The 25682-nt window shown below is 33.1% G+C and overlaps 1 protein-coding gene across 1 annotated transcript; it reads right to left on the reverse strand.

The window, feature by feature from the left end:
• Nucleotides 1-3034: 3034 nt before the first annotated feature.
• Nucleotides 3035-25682, reverse strand: LOC144973192 (COP9 signalosome complex subunit 4-like). The gene is made up of 11 exons (XM_078915337.1): nt 25577-25682; nt 23613-23692; nt 22628-22779; nt 21928-22031; nt 19849-20002; nt 18582-18732; nt 16869-16953; nt 11854-11939; nt 11124-11239; nt 5844-5928; nt 3035-5309 (listed from the first exon to the last, which is right to left on the reverse strand). Exons 1-11 carry the CDS (start codon nt 25657-25659, stop codon nt 5179-5181), a joined length of 1227 nt encoding a protein of 408 aa, XP_078771463.1. The 5' UTR covers nt 25660-25682; the 3' UTR covers nt 3035-5178.

The following is a 25682-nucleotide window of genomic DNA, read 5'->3' on the forward strand; positions in this document are numbered from 1 at the left end:
CTATCTGCTCCGTTTCGAGAGATACGCTAAAGTCAACGGCTGGGAATGCAGGGATTGGGCAATCCAGTTGTCCGCACTTCTCAAAGGGAAAGCACTGGACGTTTACACTCGACTGAGTGACGAAGATGCCATCGATTATGGGGTAGTAAAAGCGGCTTTATTGAAACGTTATAATCTAACGGATGATGGATTCAATGAAAAATTTAGGAAGAGTAGACCTGAACAAGGGGAGCGTTTTAGCCAGTTTGCGACTAGATTGGAGAGTTATATGGAAAAATGGATTGAGTTGTCGGGGAAAAGGAAGGACTCAGTTGCTGACATTCTGGATATGATATTGAAGGAACAGCTTGTCAGTGTCTGCGGTCGGGATTTGACGATTTTCATAAAAGAAAGACAACCGAAGACAGCAAGGGAAGTAATAGATTTAGGAGAAAAGTACATTGAAGCGCACGGTGTCGCAGGAACATTTTCCAAAAGTGGAGTGGCTCAAGAAAAATCAAAGAACGTCCAAGAAAACAGTCCGCAAAATATCATAAAGGACACTACCCGTATCTCCAACCAAATTGTTTGCCACAACTGTAGACGGCCAGGGCATCTTGCTAGAGATTGTCGGCAAAGGAAACAACCTGATTTCATTGTGGAAGGTAAAGTGTGTCAATACTGCGGTCAAAGGGGGCACCAAATCAAAGATTGCTGGCAGAAGAAGCGGCATGGGGACAAGGGAGCATCTACTGGAAAAGCTCTACAAGTCTCAGCTATCACTAAGGATCATGAACCACCGAAATGCATGACACACGGCAAGGTGGAGTTGAAGTGTGGATGTGTGATGCCGATGTTGTCTGTCGAAGGAAGGGACAACAATGAGCCCGAATAATTGTCGAGATCGATGTGATCTTGAGGCATTTCGTTGATCTAACTAAATGTTGTACCAAATTTAGTCTTAGGGGGGAGATATGTAACGAAATGCTTCCGTGTAGGCGTCAGTTTACGACAGGATGTACGTCGTCGTAGTATTAGTTGTTGTTGTTATTGTAATCCCTCCGGAACAACCCTTCTTTTGTTGATACAGGTCTTATCAGATCATGCACCTATGGCCCGGAAGTTTGAATTAAACTACGTAGTGTGGGTGTTATTGTGAGAAAGGCATCAATCTTGTTTTCTCCGTAAACTTATAAGCAAAGTAGGATCCCTGTATTCTACGGGAGTGACTTTGTTATGGTATGGCTTGATTGATATCTCGTAACTATGGGGCTGACGAATTTATTTATCCTTGATTTGAGGATGTCCGGTATCAGGATGGGTTGTTGTTGTCCATGATTATGGAATCTGGGGGAGTTTTAAGGAATTTCAGATGTTTACGGATATGACTAACATCCGTTTGTGTGGGTAGAATTTTGCTTCGTTTGCTTGATTTTTGCCTATAAATGCCAGAGTTTTGAGCAGTTTCTTCAGACCACTCAGCGGAGTCTTTTAGGCTCATTGTCTCAAAAGAGACCAGACAGCGGAGTCTTTTAGGCTCATAGTCTCTAAGCGATAACCACAGCGGAGTCTTTTAGGCTCATTTGTTTAACTCTTGTGTAGAGTTGGATTAAAGTCTTGTGTAGACTTTGTAGTGCTCAAAGTTCGAGCTGAAACACGTTTTGTGTTAACTCTTGTGTAGAGTGTGATTTAAGTCTTGTGTAGACTTTGTGGTGCTCAAAGTTTGAGCTGAATCAAGTTGTGTTATAACTCTTGTGTAGAGTTTGATTAAAGTCTTGTGTAGACTTAATTTGTGATTTCTATAATCTGTTCGGCTCTGGTGAGATTTTGAATAATATGTTGTGATTACAATTATGATTGTGTTTTGATATCAATATCATAATATCACTTTAAATTTTGATTCTCAATTAATTAATCAGATAATGAAATTAATTGTGTAATATATTCTTGTTGTAAAGAAAATAAGCTTTTCGTGCTATAAAGCATTATTATTTCATATCTACAAAGTAAAGCAATATTAATCAACATTAATAAATTGATTTGTTAAAGTAAAATAATATTTACTCATTTAAAGTAAACATATTGAGTGAGTTCGAATATAGATAGAGTTATATTCGTATGATTATCATATTATAACAAAATCATTTTCTTTCTTTAAAGTGAATGAGCCGTTGGAGGCTGGGCTTTAACAAGCCAACTTTAGGCTATACGCTCATAGCTTGACACTAATAGAAACTGAACATTTGCCTGTTTTATAAGTTACCTGTGAAGAACCATTTGCTTATTTTAATATCAGAACATTGAGAAACAATTGATCTGTTTATGAATACTGTGAAATCAGAACAATTTCAAGAAGAGACAAATTAACAATATTAGAACAACCTTACAGTTTTTGTTGAATATCAAGGACACTCTTTTGGCTTTCTTCTACACGTCTGGATTGTGTTTAGTTAGTTAATTATTAGTTGCCTGTATGACTGTGATGGTTGCAACCTATCTGTGAGATTGTCTGATGTGGTAGCGGTTTGGTAAAGTATTCATAATTAATTGATTTAATTATATATTTTCATATCGCTTTCATATCATATTCATCATCACACCATCCCATCAATTTGTCATCCATCCATTTGATTTCATACTTATTACATCTATCATTTCATCTTTATATCTCATAATATCTTTGTTATATTGTAATAAAATATATCTTCATTTAGCTTCAAAACCTTTATCAACGTATTGTGTTTGGTTATTGATCGGTGTCGTAGCTTGAATATAGCACACATAAACAAGGTTGCAAACTGCGCTACATAAGCATACGGTTTACGTGCGCACTTTGTGACACTAGAATATATATATATATATATATATATATATATATATATATATATATATATATATATATATATATATATATAAAACATCAGTAACTTATATTTAATTTTTACCCTTTGAATAACTCACAAAATTGATTTTCATTTTGAAACGAAATTTTTAAAGTACATATCAAATTATTTTTAAAACAATAAAGACAAAACTATTTGGAAGGAAACCTATATTAGAACATTTTATGAAATTTATTTATCAAATGACACGGCCATGAAAAACTCCATAAATACAGCTTTTTGACAAGTTTATCAAAAAATGACAGCAGGCCAATCATCATACACTTATAACACAGATATTCGCATTCATTCACTTCAGTTATCCAAATGAATGTATTAATTTTCAATTTATTTGAGTTTTTGCTTTTTTAATTAATTTTTAAAAAGATAATTACAGCCCTTTTGACACAGGTCTTCTCAGTGCTAGTAAAAGAAAGGTGAAAGGAAAGTCAAATGATTATAGATATATAATTTGTCTGCACTTAAAAACACAACATAAAAAGCGATACAAAAGGAAATGATTCAAACGGGAAAAAGAAGTAGAAATATGATTTACAAGAGGAAAAAATATCATCCTACTCCTATTTATTTCCTTCGCAATAATGAAAGATCCAAACCTTGGCTGGAGCAAGACCCAGTAATTTCATTCTAGGATAAGAACAGACAGTCACATGGAAGAGGGAAATGGAGACAAGGGGAGGAGAAATTAGAAAAGACAGCTAGAACTTGACCTACACAGCCCTTCTGGGAGTTAGAAACACTCCACCCAAATTTCCATTGCTGACAGTTCATAAAACATGACGAAACTAGTATTGGTGGCAAATGTACAAAACAAGACATAAAATATGAAGGGCTGTCATTTTTTAAAAAAAATAAAGCATCATACATTACTGGATGCCCAGTAAAAGTCTATTGTAAAAGTAGTCTTTTAAAAGTATAAGGCCCGGAATTTATCCGGATTAATAACGTGAAACAGACAATAGCAATTGCTTGCTAACGCTTTGAAAGGAAAAGAAAGACAAAGGGTACTGGCTCAAATAGGAAACAGAAGTAGATTCCAAGAGCAAACTATCAATGTGCTTTAGTTTGAGATCGCCTAAAAGTCCTGTAACAACACAAGCACAGGATCCCACCGAGAGGTTTACACTTGAGTAGTTACAAAATAGTATATTCAAACAAATAAACAGTGTATGCTATATCAAAAAGAGAGATGATTTACGAGGAAGAAAAAATATCATCTCCCAAAGCTGATCTATGCATTTGACTGCTTCCCTCTCAGCCAAGGACTCTGGCCAGGGCCTGGACAAATGCAAGTAATATTCCACGACAAAGACAGAAAGCAACTTGGAAAAGGAAAACAGATATTGGAGGATAATAGACCCAACAAAAGTGACCTCCCCACTGACTATGGTCGGTCTAAAGACCCCACAACATAAAGCCTAGATTGCCAATATTGAGCAGCACCTGACAAACTAATCTAAATGCACCACTGATCTTGTCAAAAATAGGGGAAAAAACTATTTTTAATTGTGATTCTATTTCAGTAATAGAAATGAATTTTACTGCTATAAGTTATTACAACAACAAAGTATCAACCGAGACTATAGCATGGGTGCAAGCAACTGGACCTCAAAAAGCCTGCAAGTCTACTTATGACCAGACATATAATCTGAAAAAACCTGCAAGATTCACGGTTCAAATTTAATAATATAACTATCACTTCCGGGTCACCGTAGCATCGTGATTCGCTTAATCATATGGACATACCCGACCCGATTGTTGGGACCTATACAAAAAAAAACAAAAAAAAAACAAAAAAAAAAACAATCAAATCCAAATCGCAAAAAGCCGGCGACGTTTTTTCAGTAATCCAATTGGCCGGCAGGCCGGCTGTAGCCGGCACTCTTGCACCCATGCTATAGTGATAATATCGAGACTCCTTCTGTATGTGGATTTTCAATGTCAAGTCAGTAAACACAGCATTTGAGTATTGATGGTATGTGTTTAGATAAAATAAACATCATTTCTGCCCACTATATCAAATAAACAAATACACAAAAAGCTTATAGTCTGAGAGAATTTAGTGGGAAGAAATCACCCAATTGAACATAGAAAGTTGCCAAAACCTGTGCCAAATTTTATTTTTTTTACATATAAATATTATGAGAGAAAGGATGTTTACCGACTTAACATAGCTTGACAGATATGCATTGTTTGGTATTAATACCCAATTGAGAAGTTTCGCATCTCTATATTTTGGACTCAGGTATCAATAAGCAATCTTCACTTCATTGAACAAACAATAACAGTCGTGACTTCATTCTGAATACTGCTCCATTGCTCTATTACACCATTCGGGTTCAGCGGATGAGATTTTCTCAATAATGTTGTTAACTTGAAAACATAAGCTCTGTATTTGACGGTCCCAAGTAGGTAAAGTTTCACGAGCTAAAAAAGAGAAGGAGAAAAAAAAAATCATGTCATGAACAAACATTTTTAAAAGAATGACTTAGAATTAATTACAATCACTCATATTCCAGGCTTAAAAATATCCCTGGCCATATTTAAATTTACTGCTGATATTCATTCTAAATTTTGCATACGCGGGAATCAATAATCATTATGTCATAATGAAAGAGAAATATAGCTTGAATTAGACCAACCGAAGACTATGATAATCAAGTGCAAAATAATGCATTCTGGGCATAAATTGACAAATAGAAAATAAGTTGGTCATAATTTTTTACATCTGATTAATATGTCAGCTCAAAATTTTAAAAATACTAATATATTTTAGATTAATGTCAGCAAGGAATCTTCATCTGGAAATTTCTTAGGCTATATGGGAGGGTTGGTAGGTCTGGGCCAATTTACAAATGGCCATATCAAATCATAGCCTGATAAAAACTGCATACATAAATGACAATTGTCTGGGGGGGGGGGGGGGGGTTTAAATCTAAAAATCCAAAACTTTTCTCTGACCTTCAAAATGTACAATAGAATCAATTTGATCGATGTAACCATTCATCCTTCCCTCAGTTATCATCTGTGATGCAATTTTTTCTGCCTGTTTTGAAAAGAAAAAGAAAAGAAAATACATAGTTGGTTTATAGGTGAAGACAAGGCAATTATAGATAGACATATTATATCTTAAATAGCTTGTTGATGATGATGTTAATACTGTTGGGAGAGACGAAAAAAAAAAGAAAAAGCTCACAGGGTTAAGCATTAAGGAGATAATTATCTTTTTCATATTTTTTCTAATGTAACCTAGAAATGTAGAGAGAAAAAATTGATTTTTATAAAAAATCATTTATGTCATAGAATTATCATCCACCATTTCGATTAATTAAAGTAAAGAAGTGACAAAAGAGTCTTATTCATAAAATGCTGCACTGATTTATTTATCAAAATATTTTTAAAATTCTGATTGACTGTGACAAATTATTTTCTAATACAACCTATGTCACGTCCACATACTACAAATACATAGTCTTTGTTAATGACCAGACTACCTTCCATATCTTGAGAATGGTATGTGCATGAGAGATATATATATATGACGTGTCCAGCACACTTTTGGAAATTTCATCGAAATTCATTCGTCCTTTCAGTCCTCCTTCATTTCGATGAAATTTCCAAAAGTGTGCTGGACCACTCCTTCGTCGCTTCGCTCCTCAGTCGTTCACGTCATATATATATATCTCTACCCCTTTATATATTGTATGAATTTTTAAAATATTTAAACTTACTTACTTACTCAAGTAGGGTACCTCAGGGAGTAAGAAAGTAAAAATAAAAAAAATATAAAAAAAAAAGTAGTGAAGCGGTGATAAAGTCTTCAGGAGGTAAAGAGGTAAAGAGGTAAAGAGGTACAGTTCCGAAAAACTTAAGTGTATGTTTGAGGTTAGTAAAAAAAAATATTTATTAAAAATGTTTATTATAAAATGAGTGATCAGAAGTTTAAAGAGTTAATATTTCATAAGATTGTTGAAACTAGTAGTATAGATGTTATATTAAAATCTATTGATATAAAAGAATATCCAGTTAAAATAGTTCTATCTATAAAGTGTTTATTTAATAGACCTACTGACAATCTAGCAACAGAAAGATATTATAATCATCCTTCAACTATTATTAAAACAAAGAATAATAAATCTTCTTACTATAGACAAGTTAGAAAAGAATTTGATAGATGGTTAAGTGAAGTTCAATTAGCAGGAAGTGGTTTTGTATTTAAAAAGATATTAAACGGAATAATAAAAATTCATAAAACTAAAGTATTAAATGGTTCTAGTTATATACCTTTAAAGTTTAAATCTTCATCAATAATAAATATTAAAAACAGTGATAATAAATGTTTTCTATATTGCCTACTAGCCAAGTTATATCCTGCAGATAGAAATCCTCAAAGGATAAGTAAATATATGGACTATATAGATAAAATAAATATGAATGGAATAGAATATCCAGTATCCATCTCTGATATTCCTAAAGTAGAAAAACAAAATAAATCCTTATCTATTAATGTATTTGGATTAAACGATATATCCAGAAAAGCTTCTATCTATCCTATACATATTTCAAATTATAAGAAAAGAGAAGAAGTAATAGATTTATTATATATTGAAAATCATTATATACTAATAAAAGATTTAAATAAATATATGTTTGATTCTAGAAATAGTAATTCTAAAATAGTATGCCGAAGATGTCTATCACTTCATAGAAACGATAAAGCTTTAGATAATCACTTAGAAACATGTGAAAAGAATACTCCAGCTAGAGAGATAATGTCTTTAGAAGATTCTACTGAATTTAAGAATTATCATTTTAAAATTAAAATCCCATTCGTTATCTACTCTGATTTTGAATCAACTAATAAACAATTTAAAGATAAAAATAAAATAGCAAAACAAGAAATAAATAGTTTTGGTTTGTATCTTCATTCACTTTATCCTGATATACTCGAATCTGAATATATAACTTATACAGGAGATAAAGCTATAGAAGAATATATGAAATATTTAATGCTTATATATAAACAAATAGAAGATATCCATAAAAGAAAATCTAAACCGAAATTAACAGAAGTAGAAGAAGAAGAGTTTCAAAAGGCTAAACGTTGCTATATCTGCTCTAATAAATTTAAAAGTAAAGATGAAAAGTTAGAGAGCATAATCATTTATCTAAAAAATATAGAGGAGCTAGCTGTGTCGGTTGCAATTCTAGAGAAGGTAAAACTAATAAACTAATTCCTGTATTATTCCATAATGGATCTAATTATGATTTTCATATACTAATAACAGAATTAATGAAATATCAAAATAAATATTATAAAGTAAAAGTTTTAGCCAAAACAGCAGAGAAATATATATCTATAGATTTTGGTAATTCTAAATTAAAACTTAGATTCTTAGATTCTTATAAATTCTTAGGTAGTAGTTTAGATGGAATAGTTAATTCTTTAAAAGAGTTTCCTATCTTAGATTCTATGATGTTTTATAATGAAGAAGAAGGAATAACTGAAACAAAATATAAAACTGATTTATTAAAAACAAAAGGGATCTATCCATATGAATATATTGATTCAATTGAAAGACTAAAAGAAGAAGAATTACCACCTTTTATTAAAAAAAGATCTATTCAACAAGATAAGAAATTATATAATATTGATAAAAAGAATTTTATGTATAAATATATTTTAAAGTGGTATAACTATAAAAGAGTTTCTCCATGGTATTCTACTTTAAAAAGAAGTGATATAACAATAGAAGAATATAATAAAGCTATAGAAGTATGGAATTATTATGAATGCAAAACCCTATTAGATTATCATAACTTATATCTAAAGACAGATGTGTTATTATTAGCCGATGCCTTCGAGCAGTATAGAACTTTTAATTTAACTAATCATCAAATAGATCCATGCTATACTTATACCAATCCAGGATTAACTTGGCAATGTGGTTTAAAATATACTAAAGTTAAATTAGAAAATTTAAAAGATAAAGAAATGTTTCATCTATTTGAAAACGGAATAAGAGGAGGATTCTCAGGAGTATTAGGAAGAAGATATGTTGAATTAGAAAAACTATTATATCTTGATGCTAATAACTTATATGGATATGCTATGAGTCAACCATTACCATTCTGTGATTTTCAATGGGAAGAAGATTTAAACTATTATAAGAAGATTCCTAAAGGGAGAGGATGTATTATAGAGTGTGACTTAGAATATTTAAATAAAGATAAAACCAAAAGATATCCTCTAGCTCCAGAACATATTACTCCAACTAAAGAAATGTTATCTGATTATCAATTAAAGTTATTAGGAGATAAACCTTTAGGAGAAAGTAAATTAATGTTAACCCTTAAAGATAAAAAGAAATATATAGTTCATCATAGAATCCTTAAAAAGTATATTTCCTTAGGATTAAAAGTTAAAAAGGTTTATAGGATTATATCATTTGAAGAGGAAGCATGGTTAAAACCATATATAGATTTTAATACTGAAAATAGAAAGAAAGCTAAAACAGATTTTGAAAAAGATCTATTTAAGAATTCAAATAATTCCTTCTTTGGTAAGACAATGGAAAACGTTAGAGATAGAAATGATGTTGAGTTATATAATAATGAAGAAATAATTAAAAAGAAACTAAACAATCCTACTATTTTAGAATTACTATTTCTAGAATCAAACATATATTTATTTAAATCTTTTATTAGTATATAATGATTTTCAATATATAATAAATCTATTACTTCTTCTCTTTTCTTATAATTTGAAATATGTATAGGATAGATAGAAGCTTTTCTGGATATATCGTTTAATCCAAATACATTAATAGATAAGGATTTATTTTGTTTTTCTACTTTAGGAATATCAGAGATGGATACTGGATATTCTATTCCATTCATATTTATTTTATCTATATAGTCCATATATTTACTTATCCTTTGAGGATTTCTATCTGCAGGATATAACTTGGCTAGTAGGCAATATAGAAAACATTTATTATCACTGTTTTTAATATTTATTATTGATGAAGATTTAAACTTTAAAGGTATATAACTAGAACCATTTAATACTTTAGTTTTATGAATTTTTATTATTCCGTTTAATATCTTTTTAAATACAAAACCACTTCCTGCTAATTGAACTTCACTTAACCATCTATCAAATTCTTTTCTAACTTGTCTATAGTAAGAAGATTTATTATTCTTTGTTTTAATAATAGTTGAAGGATGATTATAATATCTTTCTGTTGCTAGATTGTCAGTAGGTCTATTAAATAAACACTTTATAGATAGAACTATTTTAACTGGATATTCTTTTATATCAATAGATTTTAATATAACATCTATACTACTAGTTTCAACAATCTTATGAAATATTAACTCTTTAAACTTCTGATCACTCATTTTATAATAAACATTTTTAATAAATATTTTTTTTTACTAACCTCAAACATACACTTAAGTTTTTCGGAACTGTACCTCTTTACCTCTTTACCTCTTTACCTCCTGAAGACTTTATCACCGCTTCACTACTTTTTTTTTTTATATTTTTATTTTTTTACTTTCTTACTCCCTGTAGTACCCTACTTGAGTAAGTAAGTAAGTTTAAATATTTTAAAAATTCATACAATATATAAAGGGGTAGAGATATATATATATGACGTGAACGACTGAGGAGCGAAGCGACGAAGGAGTGGTCCAGCACACTTTTGGAAATTTCATCGAAATGAAGGAGGACTGAAAGGACGAATGAATTTCGATGAAATTTCCAAAAGTGTGCTGGACACGTCATATATATATATCTCTTGTATGATATATGTCCATATGTGCATGTTTAAAAAAATCCCTGAAGAACATAATTTTAGCATGAGGGCTCAATTAGAAGAGGACTCCAATAGAAGACCAAAAGTTGAGAGGGATATGTTTGTTATGTTTTTGTTTTGTTTTTAAGGGTTTTTACGGCACTTGCAACACGTTAAGGTCATATCAGGGCCAGTAAAAAGGAAGAAAATGGTATAGTTAATAGTTCTAGAACTAGAATTACAATTAAAGTACAAAAGAAAAGGTATCACGATAACAATAATGATGATGATGATGGTGATGATGATGATGATGATGATGATGATGATGATGATGATGATGATGATAACAAAATCCGATGCTAAAAATATTTTTCAACTAACTTCAGGAGAGAAAAAAAAAAAAAAATATATATATATATATATATACATATATACTCACCTTATTGGGTGAAATTTCTAAAAGAGAGCCAAGTTCACCAAATGAAATATTGTTGTAGAGTTTACTGGCTGACAAGAGATTGTGTTCTGTGACAGCTCTGTTCAGTATGGTAGACCCTTAAAGGGAGAATTCAAAGGGGAAAGTAATATATTACTGTTTAGAGGCAACATGCTTTCATTTCAGTCATTCGCACAGTAAAATTCCAAAATAAGTTTTAAAATCCATTTCTCAATCCAAACTGCGGAAAATAAAATAATAAACTAGGTGTCGACTAAGTCACAGATCAAAATTGGTGTTTCCTGTTTGTCCTTTATAAAAAATCAAAATAACTAAGGTTTAAATATGGACAAAATCAAGAAGGACACACACAAAAAAAGGGGAAAAAAAAAACAAAAAAACAATTTAAAAAGTTGCTCTCGTATGGTTATTAATTGATAAGAAATCCATTGGGGGGGGGGGGGGGGTTCTACTGGAGTTATTATATATTCATGATCACATCTAAGTTCACATCTTTTTTTATGCTTAGAATTTTATATCAGTATACATAAAAATTATATTTTATTACGTCCTGATCCCAAAATCTCTACAATCTGGATAGGTGATATTGGGACATTATTTCTTCTTTTTTTGTTCAAAAATCAGTTTACATTATAATGACACATTTTTCTTGCAGTACATTTATCATTGATAACTGAATTGTATACAATGGTAAAATAACTGTTTTTCTTACCATCTGATGTGATTGCTTTTTGATGAGGCAACAACAAAGCTGCGAAATCAGCAAGATCAGTACTTCTGATTATTCTATCTAAATACCTGTGGAAATATTTTGATCATGTTTTATTATGCATAATTATATTTGATGTCATAAAAATCTGAACAAAAAAGGATATAATGCAACGCCACATAAACAATAGAAAAAAATATAAGTATAAAAATATCAGCCTTCTTCAGCTGAATTCTTTTTTTTTAATTACTATCCTTATTAGAAGTAATGCTTGATAGGTAATAAATTTTATTTTTAATTAAACATTAAAAAAAACAAGGGAAGCCACCTATTGATAATACAATATTGTGAAAATCTCTCAGATCAACGTGCCACATTTTTTTTTTAAACTTGAGAGTAATTTAATTCTATTACTTTTTAGTAAGTATTATCTTGACCCTTAAATTTGAATATAAAAATCGGGATGATTCCAGCCCTTTGACGAGCAATAAACAAAATGGGAAACAGCCAATTTTTTCAGAGTCTGGGGCCAGAACCAATTACTGGATAGACTTTCAGGAATATTTTACTCCAGAACGAAGTTTTAGGTCAAACAGTCAGGTTATCAGCTAAAGCCGGGACAGTTACATCCCATTCACAATGTACACTAACTGCACATTTAAAAAAATATATTCTTGCCTAAACAAGAGATTAAATCATGTCTGGATAGCCTTTCAGGAAAATTTTTCTCCAGTCAGAAGTTACTGAAACAGGCCAAACAGTCAGATTTTCAGCTAAAGCCAGGAAAGTTACATTCAACACACAATGTACATTGCACATTTTAAAAAATATATTCTTGCCCCCCCCCCCCCCCCCCCCCCCCCCCATATCCTATCTTACTTTACACATTATATTATCACTTCCTACACATCAGCATTAAGAGCAATTTTAGGATTTGGCAAAGAAATGAATTTGACTTGCATTTCTTGAATTGTTTTGTAAAAAGTAATTAACAATAATGAATAGAACAACTTCAAAAAAGAACAAAATACCAAACTGTAGATAGACTGTTTTTTTAAAGTAATGTATTTATGGTGTTTTTTGGGGGTTTTTTTTTGTTCTGTTGGCTGAAGAAGGGTTTTGACCCCAAAAAGTTCAGTTGCTTGGTATTTTGTTCTTTTTTGAAGCTGTTTTATACATTGTTGTTTATTACTATTTACAGATCAAAGATTCTAGCAGCTTAGTATCACTTTGACTAATGTTTCGTTATATACTTTTCTTAAATTAATTAATATCATTTATAAATAATTATAGCATATAATATTACATCTGTGACCCATTGCCTCAAAAGGGTGTTACGTAGGGGGTGAATTAGATGCTGAAATTAAGTCTGTAGTTTTTTTTAATATGAGAGACTTGAATAAAATTGAATGTGCTTAATCGAGGACACTGAATCAAGTTTCTCAAGCTGCAAATGGCACTTCACTGAACAAGGGAGTACGAATCACAAGAAACAAAAAACCCTGCAATATCCAGCAAATTCACTCAATCATACAAGCCACTTCACCTGAACAAGGTGAGTACCAGAAATACACCAAGAAAAACAAAAAACCCTGCAATAATCCAGCAAATTCACTCAATCATACAAGCCACTTCACCTGAACAAGGTGAGTACCAGAAATACTCCAAAGAAAAACAAAAAACCCTGCAATAATCCAGCAAATTCACTCAATCATACAAGCCACTTCACCTGAACAAGGTGAGTACCAGAAATACCCAAAGAAAAACAAAAAACCCTGCAATAATCCAGCAAATTCACTCAATCATACAAGCCACTTCACCTGAACAAGGTGAGTACCAGAAATACACCAAAGAAAAACAAAAAACCCTGCAATAATCCAGCAAATTCACTCAATCATACGAGTGTTGTAGATGGTTAATTTAGTTGCAGCAGTAGTAGAGTTATTGACAGATTTGATAGTGAAATGACGGTAATAATGGTGACAATGACGATAATAGACAGATTGCGCATCGGGGCTCTAACGGGGCCGATTAGAGATAGACGACGATTGGGATTGTTTGGAAGCTTTAACCCTTTGCCCACTAGTCATTATGACATCCGAAATGCTATCGCCTTCTACATCTACGCCAGAACAGAAATAGAGGGTGGAGCCTACCATGATATAACATTTTATGGAGTAACATTTTATGGAGTCCTAATTTCGTCATATCAGTTCTGTCCACTGACAGGTGGGTGGATATCGCTTTCCAGAACTTGTGTCCTTATATGAAATTCTGAGTTTTTGACCAATCAACGATTGCTCTTTTGATAGCTCGCTTGTCAAAAGGAGTCAGCTCAACCCTTGATTTATGTACAGGCATCACAGGCGGTATATGTTGTGTAACTTCAAAGACCACGGTTGACCGAAAGCGATGAATGGAAGACCTACTGTGGCGTGGAGAACGAGGTCTTGTATGTATAGTTACGTCATATCTCAACGCTCGTGAATTCTTAGTACGGCTGGACTCACAATCAAAACACGAAATATGTATTTTAAACTCTTGAATCAATCGAGTTACATCAGTGCGTTCGTCTCATTGAGAAATGAAAAACGATATATAAATCAAGAACATCGACCGGGAAAACAAGGAAATTATCATAAAATTATAAAATTTGAGAAAGCTGTTTTCAAAATCAAATCTATTACAAAAAAGGTTATTTCTAGACCGATTTTTATGAGACAAAGACAATTTTTCTCCACTTTTCAAGCTGATTCCAATAATGAGGTTTTCAAATTTATCGCGATAAGATTATTTGTCATTATTTTTTTTTAATACCCAATTGACTGCTCAGGAAATGAATACGTAATCCTTGGCGGCTAGCGAGTAGGTGTTAAATTTTGCTTACCCTTTCCCACGTAGACGCGCACACACACACACACACACACACACACACACACACACACACACACACACACACACACACACACACACACACACACACACTTATCGTCGTCTAGCATCCTATCGTTCGGCTCGACGATTAAAAGGGGTTCGTATCGTCGCTAAAATAATTACAAAATACATATATTTAAAATATATTTATAGTAATGTGAATTAAATATTTTAATGCTCTAATATATCAAGAATGATCATTATTATGATTTATTACGGTGTGAATTGAATTAGACCTTTAAAACTGAAGTTTAATCTGACACCCTACTCGCTGTTATCATTCGAGTCTAAGTTGTAATAAGGCAACTTTGGCCAGAAGTGAAAGACATACATTGTGTGTTCAGTCTCTGTGTGTGTGTGTGTGTGTGTGTGTGCGTGCGTCTGCGTGGGAAAGGGTAAGCAAAATTTAACACCTACTCGCTAGCCGCCAAGGATTACGTATTCATTTCCTGAGCAGTCAATTGGGTATTAAAAAAATAATGACAAATAATATTATCGCGATAAATTTGAAAACCTCATTGTTGGAATCAGCTTGAAAAGTGGAGAAAAATTGTCTTTGTCTCATAAAAATCGGTCGAGAAATAACCTTTTTTGTAATATATTTGATTTTGAAAATAGCTTTCTCAAATTTTATAATTTTATGATAATTTCCTTATTTTCCGGTCGATGTTCTTGATTTATATATCGTTTTTCATTTCTCAATGAGACGAACGCACTGATGTAATTCGATTGATTCAAGAGTTTAAAACACAGATTTCGAGTTTTGATTGTGAGTCCAGCCGTACTAAGAATTCACGAGCGTTGAGATATGACGTAACTATACATACAAGACCTCGTTCTCCACGCCACAGTAGGGCTTCCATTCATCACTTTCGGTCAACCGTGGTCTTTGAAGTTACACAACATATACCGCCTGTGATGCCTTTACATAAATCAAGGGCTGAGCTGACTCATGTTGACAAGCGAGCTATCAAAAGAGCAATCCGTTGATTGGTCAAAAACTCAGGATTTCATATAAGGACATAAGTTCTTGAAAGCGATATCCACCCACCTGTCAGTGGACAGAACTGATATGATGAAATTAGGGATCCATAAAATGTTATATCATGGTAGGCTCCACCCTCTATTTCTATTCTGGCGTAGATGTAGAAGGCGATAGCATTTCGGATGTCATAATGACTAGTGGGCAAAGGGTTAAAGCTTCCAAACAATCCCAATCGTCGTCTATCTCTAACGGGACCCGTTGGCGCCCTGTCGCGCAAACTCAGTAGTGATGAAGTGGTGGTAACAGTGGAGGTGGTAAAAGTAGTGGGCGGTGATTATGACAATGGTATTGTGGTGATAATAGTTGTGATGCTAGTGAAGATGATGTGGTGGTGGTGGTGGTGGAAGTCGTAGTGATGATGGTGGTGGTGATGATGATGATGATGTTGTTGTTGTTGTTGTGCTGGTTGTAATAGTGATGATGATGAAGTTTCAACTCAATCGCCAAGACAAAATGGATCCGCCAGTAAGAACATCATACAAATTCTCATTTGCCAACACAGTATATCAGGAAATTTTGACTTATGACTGCAAAAGGTTGAATTTCTAATTTACAATCATTTCCAAACAAAATCATTTTTTCCGCATCTACCTCACTTCAACACAATACCAGACTGAGCCTGTGGGTCACAGTTTCAGTATTTGGTTCATATCAACAAAATATACTAGACTAAAGATCTGAAAAAGTGTGTTTGAAACAGTGCTAGACAAAGCAAGAAAAAAAAATACAAGAAAAAAAAAACCATCCCAAAAAAAATCATTCTTCGACTCACAGACCTCCTCATTACCAGGTCTGAGCTTTGATCCCCAGACGATGGAGACTTGACTTTTTGGGATGGATTTTTCCTTGTATTCTTCTTGCTTGCTTTGTCTGACACTGTTTCATACAGATACGTACTTTATTCAGATATTTATCTTACACCAGTGCCTGCTCCCTAATTCCTCACTTTCATATTTTCAAAAATACTAATTTTATGACGTGTCTCTCCTTATCTTGCCAAAATGTGTAGAACTATATTATTTCATCTAACATCCCTTACATTTTCTCCAATATACTGTAGGCTGGTAACTGTTGGCACCTCTCATCCTTAAATAAAGTGGCTAGCATTCTGGACCTTTGCTGACCTGAAATTAAAATGATAGCTATACTGCTCTGCAACGAACAAGTTTGAATGCAAAACAAACACAAAAAGCAGATAAAATTTTACAAGTTTCAGGATGCTGACTGACTATAAGAGAAGCCCAAAATTCATTAATGCAAAGAGATTCATCAAGAAATGAACATTTAACCAACAAAACAGTTCTCTAAAGTTCAGGCTCTCAATCATCCAAACAAATATTGACAGTGCTCTGATTACTTAATGTACACTCATACAAGTATACATGTTTTGAACGCTGATACCCTGAAGAATGAAAAAAAACCAAAAAAAACAACCCAAACTTCATTCTAGATCTGCCGTTTATTTGGGTATTTTATTTTCTTTCTGAAAGTGACCTGATGAATCGTAGATAAATCTCAGCTATGAGCTTGACATGTGCTTTTTATATAGCCCTTTATCCAATAAATGCGGTAAAAGCAATTTACAGAAGGTACCAAGCCTATAGCAACACCTAACAAGTAGGACATGATGTCTGAAATGTACTATTACAATTATTTTTTTTCGACAGAGATAACGTTGTCACCTGTTAAGTGTCATACCACAAGACTGCATAATAATGATTCATCTAAATCAAATCATTATTATCCCAAAAGTAATGATTCACTGGCCCTCTTCACTTTTTTCTTGTTGAATTCCTTTCAAGTATCATTTTAATCCTGAGTAAAGTCACTTTTGTCATAGTCAAAGGCATACCAGTTGGTCAGTTTCGTTCAACAATGATGTTTTCAAGGAATATAACTACAATCTTTTGTGGAAATGGCACTGGTGGCTTAGTGTGCCATATCATTTTTCGCACAGAGCCAAATGAAAGATAAACGCTTGGGGTGCCATGTATTCAATCATGGGAGGCATGATTGAAGCAACCTGTATTAAGAGTAAGAGTGTTCAATGAGTACAGATGTAATTCAATACATCAGCTTCTTGGGGTCATCTCCTTTATCTAATCATCATAACCTATTGATGTCTGTGAATGGGTGGCTAAAAATGCTTAGATCTGACTTAAGTAAAGGTGATTTAGGACAGAACTGATTATACAGTTGTCGACAATATTTACTCCACTCACCAGGCAATCTCAAAAGTCTGTTTTGTAATACTTAGGGTTTCTTTTACACTTTACTTTTATATATGCAGGGTGTCCAGCAAAAATTCAAAGCTAAATTTACGACCTTGCAACAAAATTTATGACCTAGGAAATCAAAATATATATAGATAGCCAAATGTTCTTCTACAATCATTGGTTGATGCTCATACACCTAAACATCATCTTTCCTTTAAAAATCCATTGAATTCACGTTTAAATCAGCTTGATGACAAAATAATAGGGAAACTGTAAATGATAAACAAGCATCTTATAAATCTACAAACTACGTTCTGTCTGGATTATATTCATTCAAACTTTGCTGTGGTAGATAGGGAATTTTTAAAATAAAAGTGATATTTTCAAAATAAAAAATGCCAACGAGAGACAGACAGAGAGAGAGAGAGAGAGAGAGAGAGAGAGAGAGAGAGAGAGAGAGAGAGAGAGAGAGAGAGAGAGAGAGAGAGAGAGAGAGAGAGAGAGAGAGAGAGAGAGAGAGAGAGAGAGAGACAAACCTGCTGATGCTAAAACTGTACAAATGAGAGCTTTCTTCAATGCAGTAAGACGCTCCTCTTCAGAAACTACTGTTTTGTATGAGAGTTCATTATACCTTTGAGCCGCTTCTATGAATTTACGTCTGAAGTCTAGTACTCTTGCATAGCATGCCTTTCAAAAAGAAAGAATTGTCACATTATTAAAAAAAAAAAATTAATTAAATAACATATATAATATAATATATAATAACATATATATATAATTAACAGGAAAGAGCAAGAGCAAGAGGATTTAAATACTTCTACGAAAGACTCACTGTGAATTACTATGTTTTTACCTTAATCCTTATACTTTAAGTAGGGCCTTGAATTCATACCTTAAATATTGCAAAGGCTTTGAAATAAAATTTTGGCTTAAAACATTGTGAGCAGATTTTCCATGAACAGAAATAATTTCAATGAGATATCATTTAAGAACACAACGATTTAACCAATTAAACATGAATATGAAATAGTTAACAATGCAAAATCACCACACATTCATATATACATGGGTGAGAAAATCAATAGAAGAGGAAAAATGGTGATGAGTTATCGAAGGCAAAGGAGAATCTGAGTGTAGAATTCTTACTGTCTGTACACATTGTATTATCATTCAAAATTATTATAGTTCTTGGCTACAGAAAGATTAGAATCTAAAATATTCATTGCCTTGTATTTTGTGCTGTTCAAAAGCTTATATTCATTTTTGTTCAATAGTTAAAGCATCCACACTTTCGGGCAGATTAGCTTTTACTTAGGATATCCTAATCTATTTTCTGACTGGCTGCTGTGGGATTCTGTTATTTTGTTTTATGTGTATCTTTATCTTAAGCCAATAAGATTAGTATTAATAATAATTAATATAAACTTGCATAGTGCCCAACTCTAAATAAAAAGGTTATAGACACAGGACACAAAGGAAAATGAGAGAAATGATTAAAGTAAAAAAAAAAAAAACATTCACATAATCACATGTAGATTCCCGCACAAAAAGACCTATTCATTTCAATCTTTTAAAATTATTTAGTTTAGAAAGACATGTTTTCTAGTAAGACTTAAAACAATTAAAATAATCTAAGTCTTAAATCTTTGGGGAGGGAGGTCCAAAAACAAAAGATTATTTCCCAATCGTATTTCAGAATAAGACTTAGGTCCTTCTTGCATGACGAAATGGTACAATTACACAATATTGTCTGCCGATAAGGATTTTTTTTTTAAATCGAAAACAGTAAATGAGATGACTAACCTTATACAAAATCTGTAGTCCTTCTTCCTTTGATTCAGCCTGAAGTAAGGAAGCCCGGTTGATGTAGGCATCTGCCTGGTTAGCATCTTGATCTTCCAAGAATAATCTGGCAATCTTTAGGTAGGTTTTCAACTTGTAGTCAGATGAATATTGTCTTTATGAGGTTCAGAACAAAAATAAATGATATTAGAAGGTACGATTATGAGGTACTGGCCAAAGATGTGGTATTCGATAAAAAGCAAAAAGAAATACAAAAAAGTTAGCTTCAAAATAAAAAATTTTTAAATATTTAAAATGCTTTTACAAGGCGTGTTTCAGAATTAAGTTTCCCTCTTCTAAAACTTTGCTAAAAAAGCAACCCAGAGCTACCAATATTTGAGACAATATTATGACGTTATATCTAAGAAATCTTGATGCCAAATTTCAAGTATATTGGTTGTCGTGTCATAAAGCTGTGACATGGCAAGCTTGTTGTACTTTTGCTCGTTGTCCAAGTGTAAGCAAAGTAAAACGGAAGAGTAAAACATTGATGCAACCTTCTCATGTTACGATGTTCGGGTTGTCATCAAATGTTCAACTCTTCTCGGCAAGTCTGGTGTCAAAATACACAGAGACCTTTGTAAAGTTCTGGAGCACAATGCTCCTTCAATTCAAACAGTTAGAAGATGGGATTTTGGATGCACCAAGACCACAGAAGGCTCGCAGAAAACAAGGAGAGAAGAAAGTGATGCACATCGTTTGTTTCGACACATGAGGCATTATTCTGAACTGGCCTGTCCTACCTGGTCAAACTGATAACAGAAAATATTACAGATTCGTACTTGAAGCCAAACTGAGACCAGCAATAAGAAAAAAGACCCATTTTATGACAATGCACCTGTTCACAAGTCAAGAGTTGTGAATGTGCTTCTTGAGGTCTACTCGTGGGAATTGTTGGTACACCTGCCCTATTCACCTGATCTTGCCCATGTGACTTCTAACTCTTTCCTAAGGTGAAAGAAATGCTGCAAGGTCAACCATTCGAAGACAAGGACCAGATTCAAGTGGCAATGTGGAAAGTAATCATGGCCTTGGGCAAACAGCCACTGGTCACCATCTTTGACCGTTGGGTACATTGAATACAGAAGTGTGCGAAACTTGATGGTTCTTAAGTTGAATAAGTAATTGAACAAAGTTTAATTTGATACCAAATACAAGGTTATTCATAAGATCATGTGAGTACAGCGGGACAGGGAATCTTAATTCTGAAATACACTGCATATATAGGGCTTATTTATCAACAGTAAACATATATGCTTTGCCTTTTCTTCAATTAAAAAAAAAAAGTCTTCAGATGACAATTGCAAAACTGAACAAGACAAACAGTCTATTAGCAGCTTGTACAATTTCCGGACAATGTCAATATAACTTTACAACCGGGGGAGCACTGAAATAAACATCCACGTAGGAGATGAAATTGCCTGCAAAATATGCCATTGATAAGGACATACAGTTAAGGTATCCCAATGTCGGTTAGATCTCTCAGAACTTATATATTTTGTGTCTCAGATGATAGCGCTGCATCAATTTTGTTTATCTTTCAGCATTTCTTTTATAATTACCAGTTTTGGTTTTTGTAATTTTGAATCAAATCAATCATTACCCTTTTTTTCAAAATGTCATCACATTAACTCTCTCCTTACCAATGATTTTCAGTTTTTTCCCAAAATGGCAGGCTTATCCAGCAGAAAAATTGATATTTTACACTCAAAAAAGCTCTCTTTAAAACAACTTTATGTTCTTATTAATTAAACAAAGATCATGCTTCAAAGTTTGTCATGTACAAAATAAATCTGAATAAGAAAAATGTATATTGTGTCGTAAGAAATGTGACGATTTTGCTGTAGGTGGTAAGGAGAGGGTTAAGAAGCTTTAGTTGTTAACCATTTTAAGCATTGCTATAATGAGAGATAAGTTACATTCCTTCTGCATACATGCCTTCAATTGTATCCAGCTCTAAAATGTCCAGTCAAAATGAAAAAAAGAGCTTTTTTTCACTCAGAAACAATATCAGATGTGATGTTTTAGCAAACAACTTACTTCTGTCCTGTTTCCAAAGGAATTCCTACCAAGACATTAGCAGCAGCCTTCCAGTTCTCCTCTCTTTCATAAATATCTGCTAGGTGCTGCCTTATCAATGCAACCTGGGAATAAGACAAATAAAAGTCAATAAGTATTTTGATTGACTGATTTTAAGGGTTTTACAGCGCTTTTGCAGCACATTTAGGTCATTTCAGAACCAATAAAAGGGAAGAAAAGGTTATAGTTAGAGTAAAAAATTTATAGATTTACAATTAAAAGAACATGAGAAAAAGTAAGACAAAGGGGAGTGGGTTAAATAGGTAACAGATGTAGATTGCAAGATCACGCTATCAATGTATTCAGTTTGAGATGACTTTAAAGTCACATTCAGACACAAGCACAGGATCCCATTAAGAGGAATTCATTAAAATTCTTTCAATTATATATTCAAAACCAAAATAAATATAAGAGTAAATAACAGAGATTATTTACAAGGAAAAAAAATATCATTTTCAACACTTTAAGATGCTGAACAAGCTACTATTTTGAGCCAGTCTCTCGGGTTTTGGATCATTTACCATTGTTCAGGTAAAAATTTAGAAAAAATAAAGGTTAAAACAGAGTTCAAGATTCTTTAAATTGACTTTTTTTGTGAGTAACATTGAGAAGAAAAAAAAGACTCTTGTAATAACCTAACACATCTAATACTTTGTCTCACCTGTTCCTCAAATGTGATAACTCTGGCTTGCATCTTTTCCAATGTAAAATGGCAGACATCTTTGGCTACTGTGTCAGGTATTTTGGCCAGGTGGGATGTGAAGTCTGTGAGAATCTGTCTTGAAATGACAAGACTTACACCTTCGCTAACCACTGAAACATTGGGAACACGTGAACAGATTTATAATATATAAAGAGAAGGAATAATCACAAAATAAGTTAAACGTTTTTTAAATAATAACTTAAGCTAAGTGCTCAGTGATAAAACCATTCTTTATTCTTTCTTTTTTTTGGCCGGAAATATTGTATATCTTATTGTATTGGTAGATTACAATGACTCCAACATATCAATTATAAAAAATTCTGAAACCAAAAATTCCAGGAAAAAGTTAAAAGCCTGAAAATTCCAAAACGAGTCTTATAGTTGGGAATCAGCTAATTTGTCCATTTACATTTTCCAGCTTAAAAAAATTATTTCAAGTATTATGCCATGGAGTGGTAGATTTATCAAACAATTTTAGTTGATAGGTTTCCATTTTCTCCATTTTAAACTATTCAAATCATTAAACATGCCTACTTGATGAAGAGATAAATTGTAAATCATAACTTAAACAGGAAAAATATAATAGGGAATCTATGAGGAATTCTGGGCACATATTGACCCAGATAATTTAGAAATGTGATGTAAAATAACGCTTTCAAGAGTTACATTTTCTACAATAAGCTCATATTAAATCAATGTCCTAAATTATCTACATATGCAAATCTAAACTATGACATGTTTCAGCATTAATTTAAATAATCCTCTATAGAGTGTAAAATTCCTGTATGCATTTGTAAATAAAGGTAAACAATACAGAAATACGGGATAAAGTCAAATTATCTGATCTCAATGTCTTTAACACCTGGGAAAGATGAATAATTTATCCAAATTAATCCAACTCAATAATTACTGTCACAGAGGACCCAAGATATTTGATACCTACAAGTTTCAATAAAAGCTTGTAGTGATGGGACTAATTCATCTCCACCAGTCTTGAGGATACCATCAAGTATAGCCTTGTATCTGGACATGTAAAAGAGGAAATTACAGGAGTGTGTGTAATAGTCATATTTGATTATAACCCCTCCCCCCTTCTCTCTATCTCGCTCTCTCTCTTTCTTACACACATAAATACCTCATCCAAGTATTCAATGCAGATGTCTTATGCACCTTTTATGCTCCGAGGAAAAAAGGAAAAGGAGCAATAATAATTATAATAATTATATAATAATAATAATAATCAATCATCATATAGAGGACATCTTTTATATTTGAAAATCATTCAGATCATTATCAAGCAGGAGACAATTACAGATCTGATTGAGAATTAAGAGCGACAAGACTAGTTGAAGTCGACCAGAGCCATGGAAAAATTTGCAAACAATCAAATTAAAGACTTAATTAAAATTACCATGCAATCAAAAACAGTTCCAGGGTAGTTGACGAGTTATACCAAAGACTCACTCCATGGTGATCAATGTTTTTCAAAAATAAATACCCTCATTTACACCAACTTCAACATCAATTTGCCTGCACTTAAGAGTTTAAAGAGAAATAATTATAGGGAGGACTTCCGTAGTTTCACATAACATTTATTATACTAGCCATTATGGACTTTCAATAAGTTGCAATGACCAATAAACATTACTATTTAGGATGTTTCCTTTTTATAATTGGTGTGATTTTTCTAATTTCAAAAACAATTTGCTGAGTCAGTTGTAATTTACGACTCCAGCCGATGTCATTGATTAGTTACTGTGTTTCCCATTAGTGTCGATATTGCAAGTGATGACAAACATGTTTCATCAGGTTATAGTATCTTTAGTTAAGGTTGAGGGAGGGGGTCTGGGCGGATTCCCCCCAATAAAAAAAGGGGGAGGAGTTCGGGAGCTCCCCCGATATTTTTTTTTTAAACCCCCTCTTTAGGCATGAAAGTCCTTCCTAATGATATAACCTGGAGTTTGAGATTGTGGTCTCTATTGGACAACAGAATTTAATTTATGTAAATTCTTGAGAGGCCTTCCATCAGGGCAGTGTGACTCAGCGGTACAGTCTTTGCTTCGTACCCAAAAGGTGCCGAGTTTGATCACCCGCCGCTGTGTGGCTTTGTGCAAGTCACCTCGCCCTAGCTCAATGTGCGGTACTGAACTGCGGCTGACGCCTTGGTTATTCCGGTCTTCCCTTGGAATTGACACTTGAGATAAATTTCTCCACCCTATGGGATGAATACTCTAGTCTGAATAGCAGCAGCTTTACTTTTGGTAAACAAAAGTTGCAAAGAAAGTTGGCTTGGTAGTTTTTGAAATAGTGGTAGGGTTTGGCAATTTCTCTTTTAAGTAAATTGAAGGCAAATTTCACTATCTATTCACATCGACGAAGTGGCCTAAGCCTAAGCCCAAGCCTATGACTAAATGAGAGGGTGTCAACAATGTCAAGTCAATGAACTATCTAATGATAGTGAGCCCAATGCAATGTCAATGATGAGAAACTTCTCTCAATCTGACAAAGTTAGTCAAGTCCAAGTCTGTTAAAGTTTAAGTAAAAAGTCTAGAACGAAAACTAAAAGTACTAAATAAAAGTAGTGACAATCCAAGTCCAATTCCAATGCCAAGGGGTGGGTCTAAAAATATATTATATATATATATATATATATATATATATATATAGAGAGAGAGAGAGAGAGAGAGAGAGAGAGAGAGAGAGAGAGAGAGAGAGAGAGAGAGAGAGAGAGAGAGAGAGAGTTGAATTGAGGTTGAAGTGAAGACCGCCGCAGATCAATCAGTCAGTCGATCATCAGATCAGCGGCGCCCGGCTATCTCGTCGTGTTAGAAACCGATATTTCCGTAAAAATCGACCAAGAAAAATGCTTAGTGGCAACGAATGTCAAATGCTACTCCATTCACTAACTTTTCTGATACATCCTTATGAGATCCACTTGCATGAGACAAATTTATAAGCTGACCGAGCTTTTGCCTTACGTTCGCAGCCATTTTTCTGTCTATTGTCAGAACTC

This window comes from Berghia stephanieae, chromosome 5, assembly GCF_034508935.2.
Source record: "Berghia stephanieae isolate SIO BIC M18660-M18661 chromosome 5, UCSD_Bste_1.3, whole genome shotgun sequence".
NCBI lineage: Eukaryota > Metazoa > Mollusca > Gastropoda > Nudibranchia > Aeolidiidae > Berghia > Berghia stephanieae.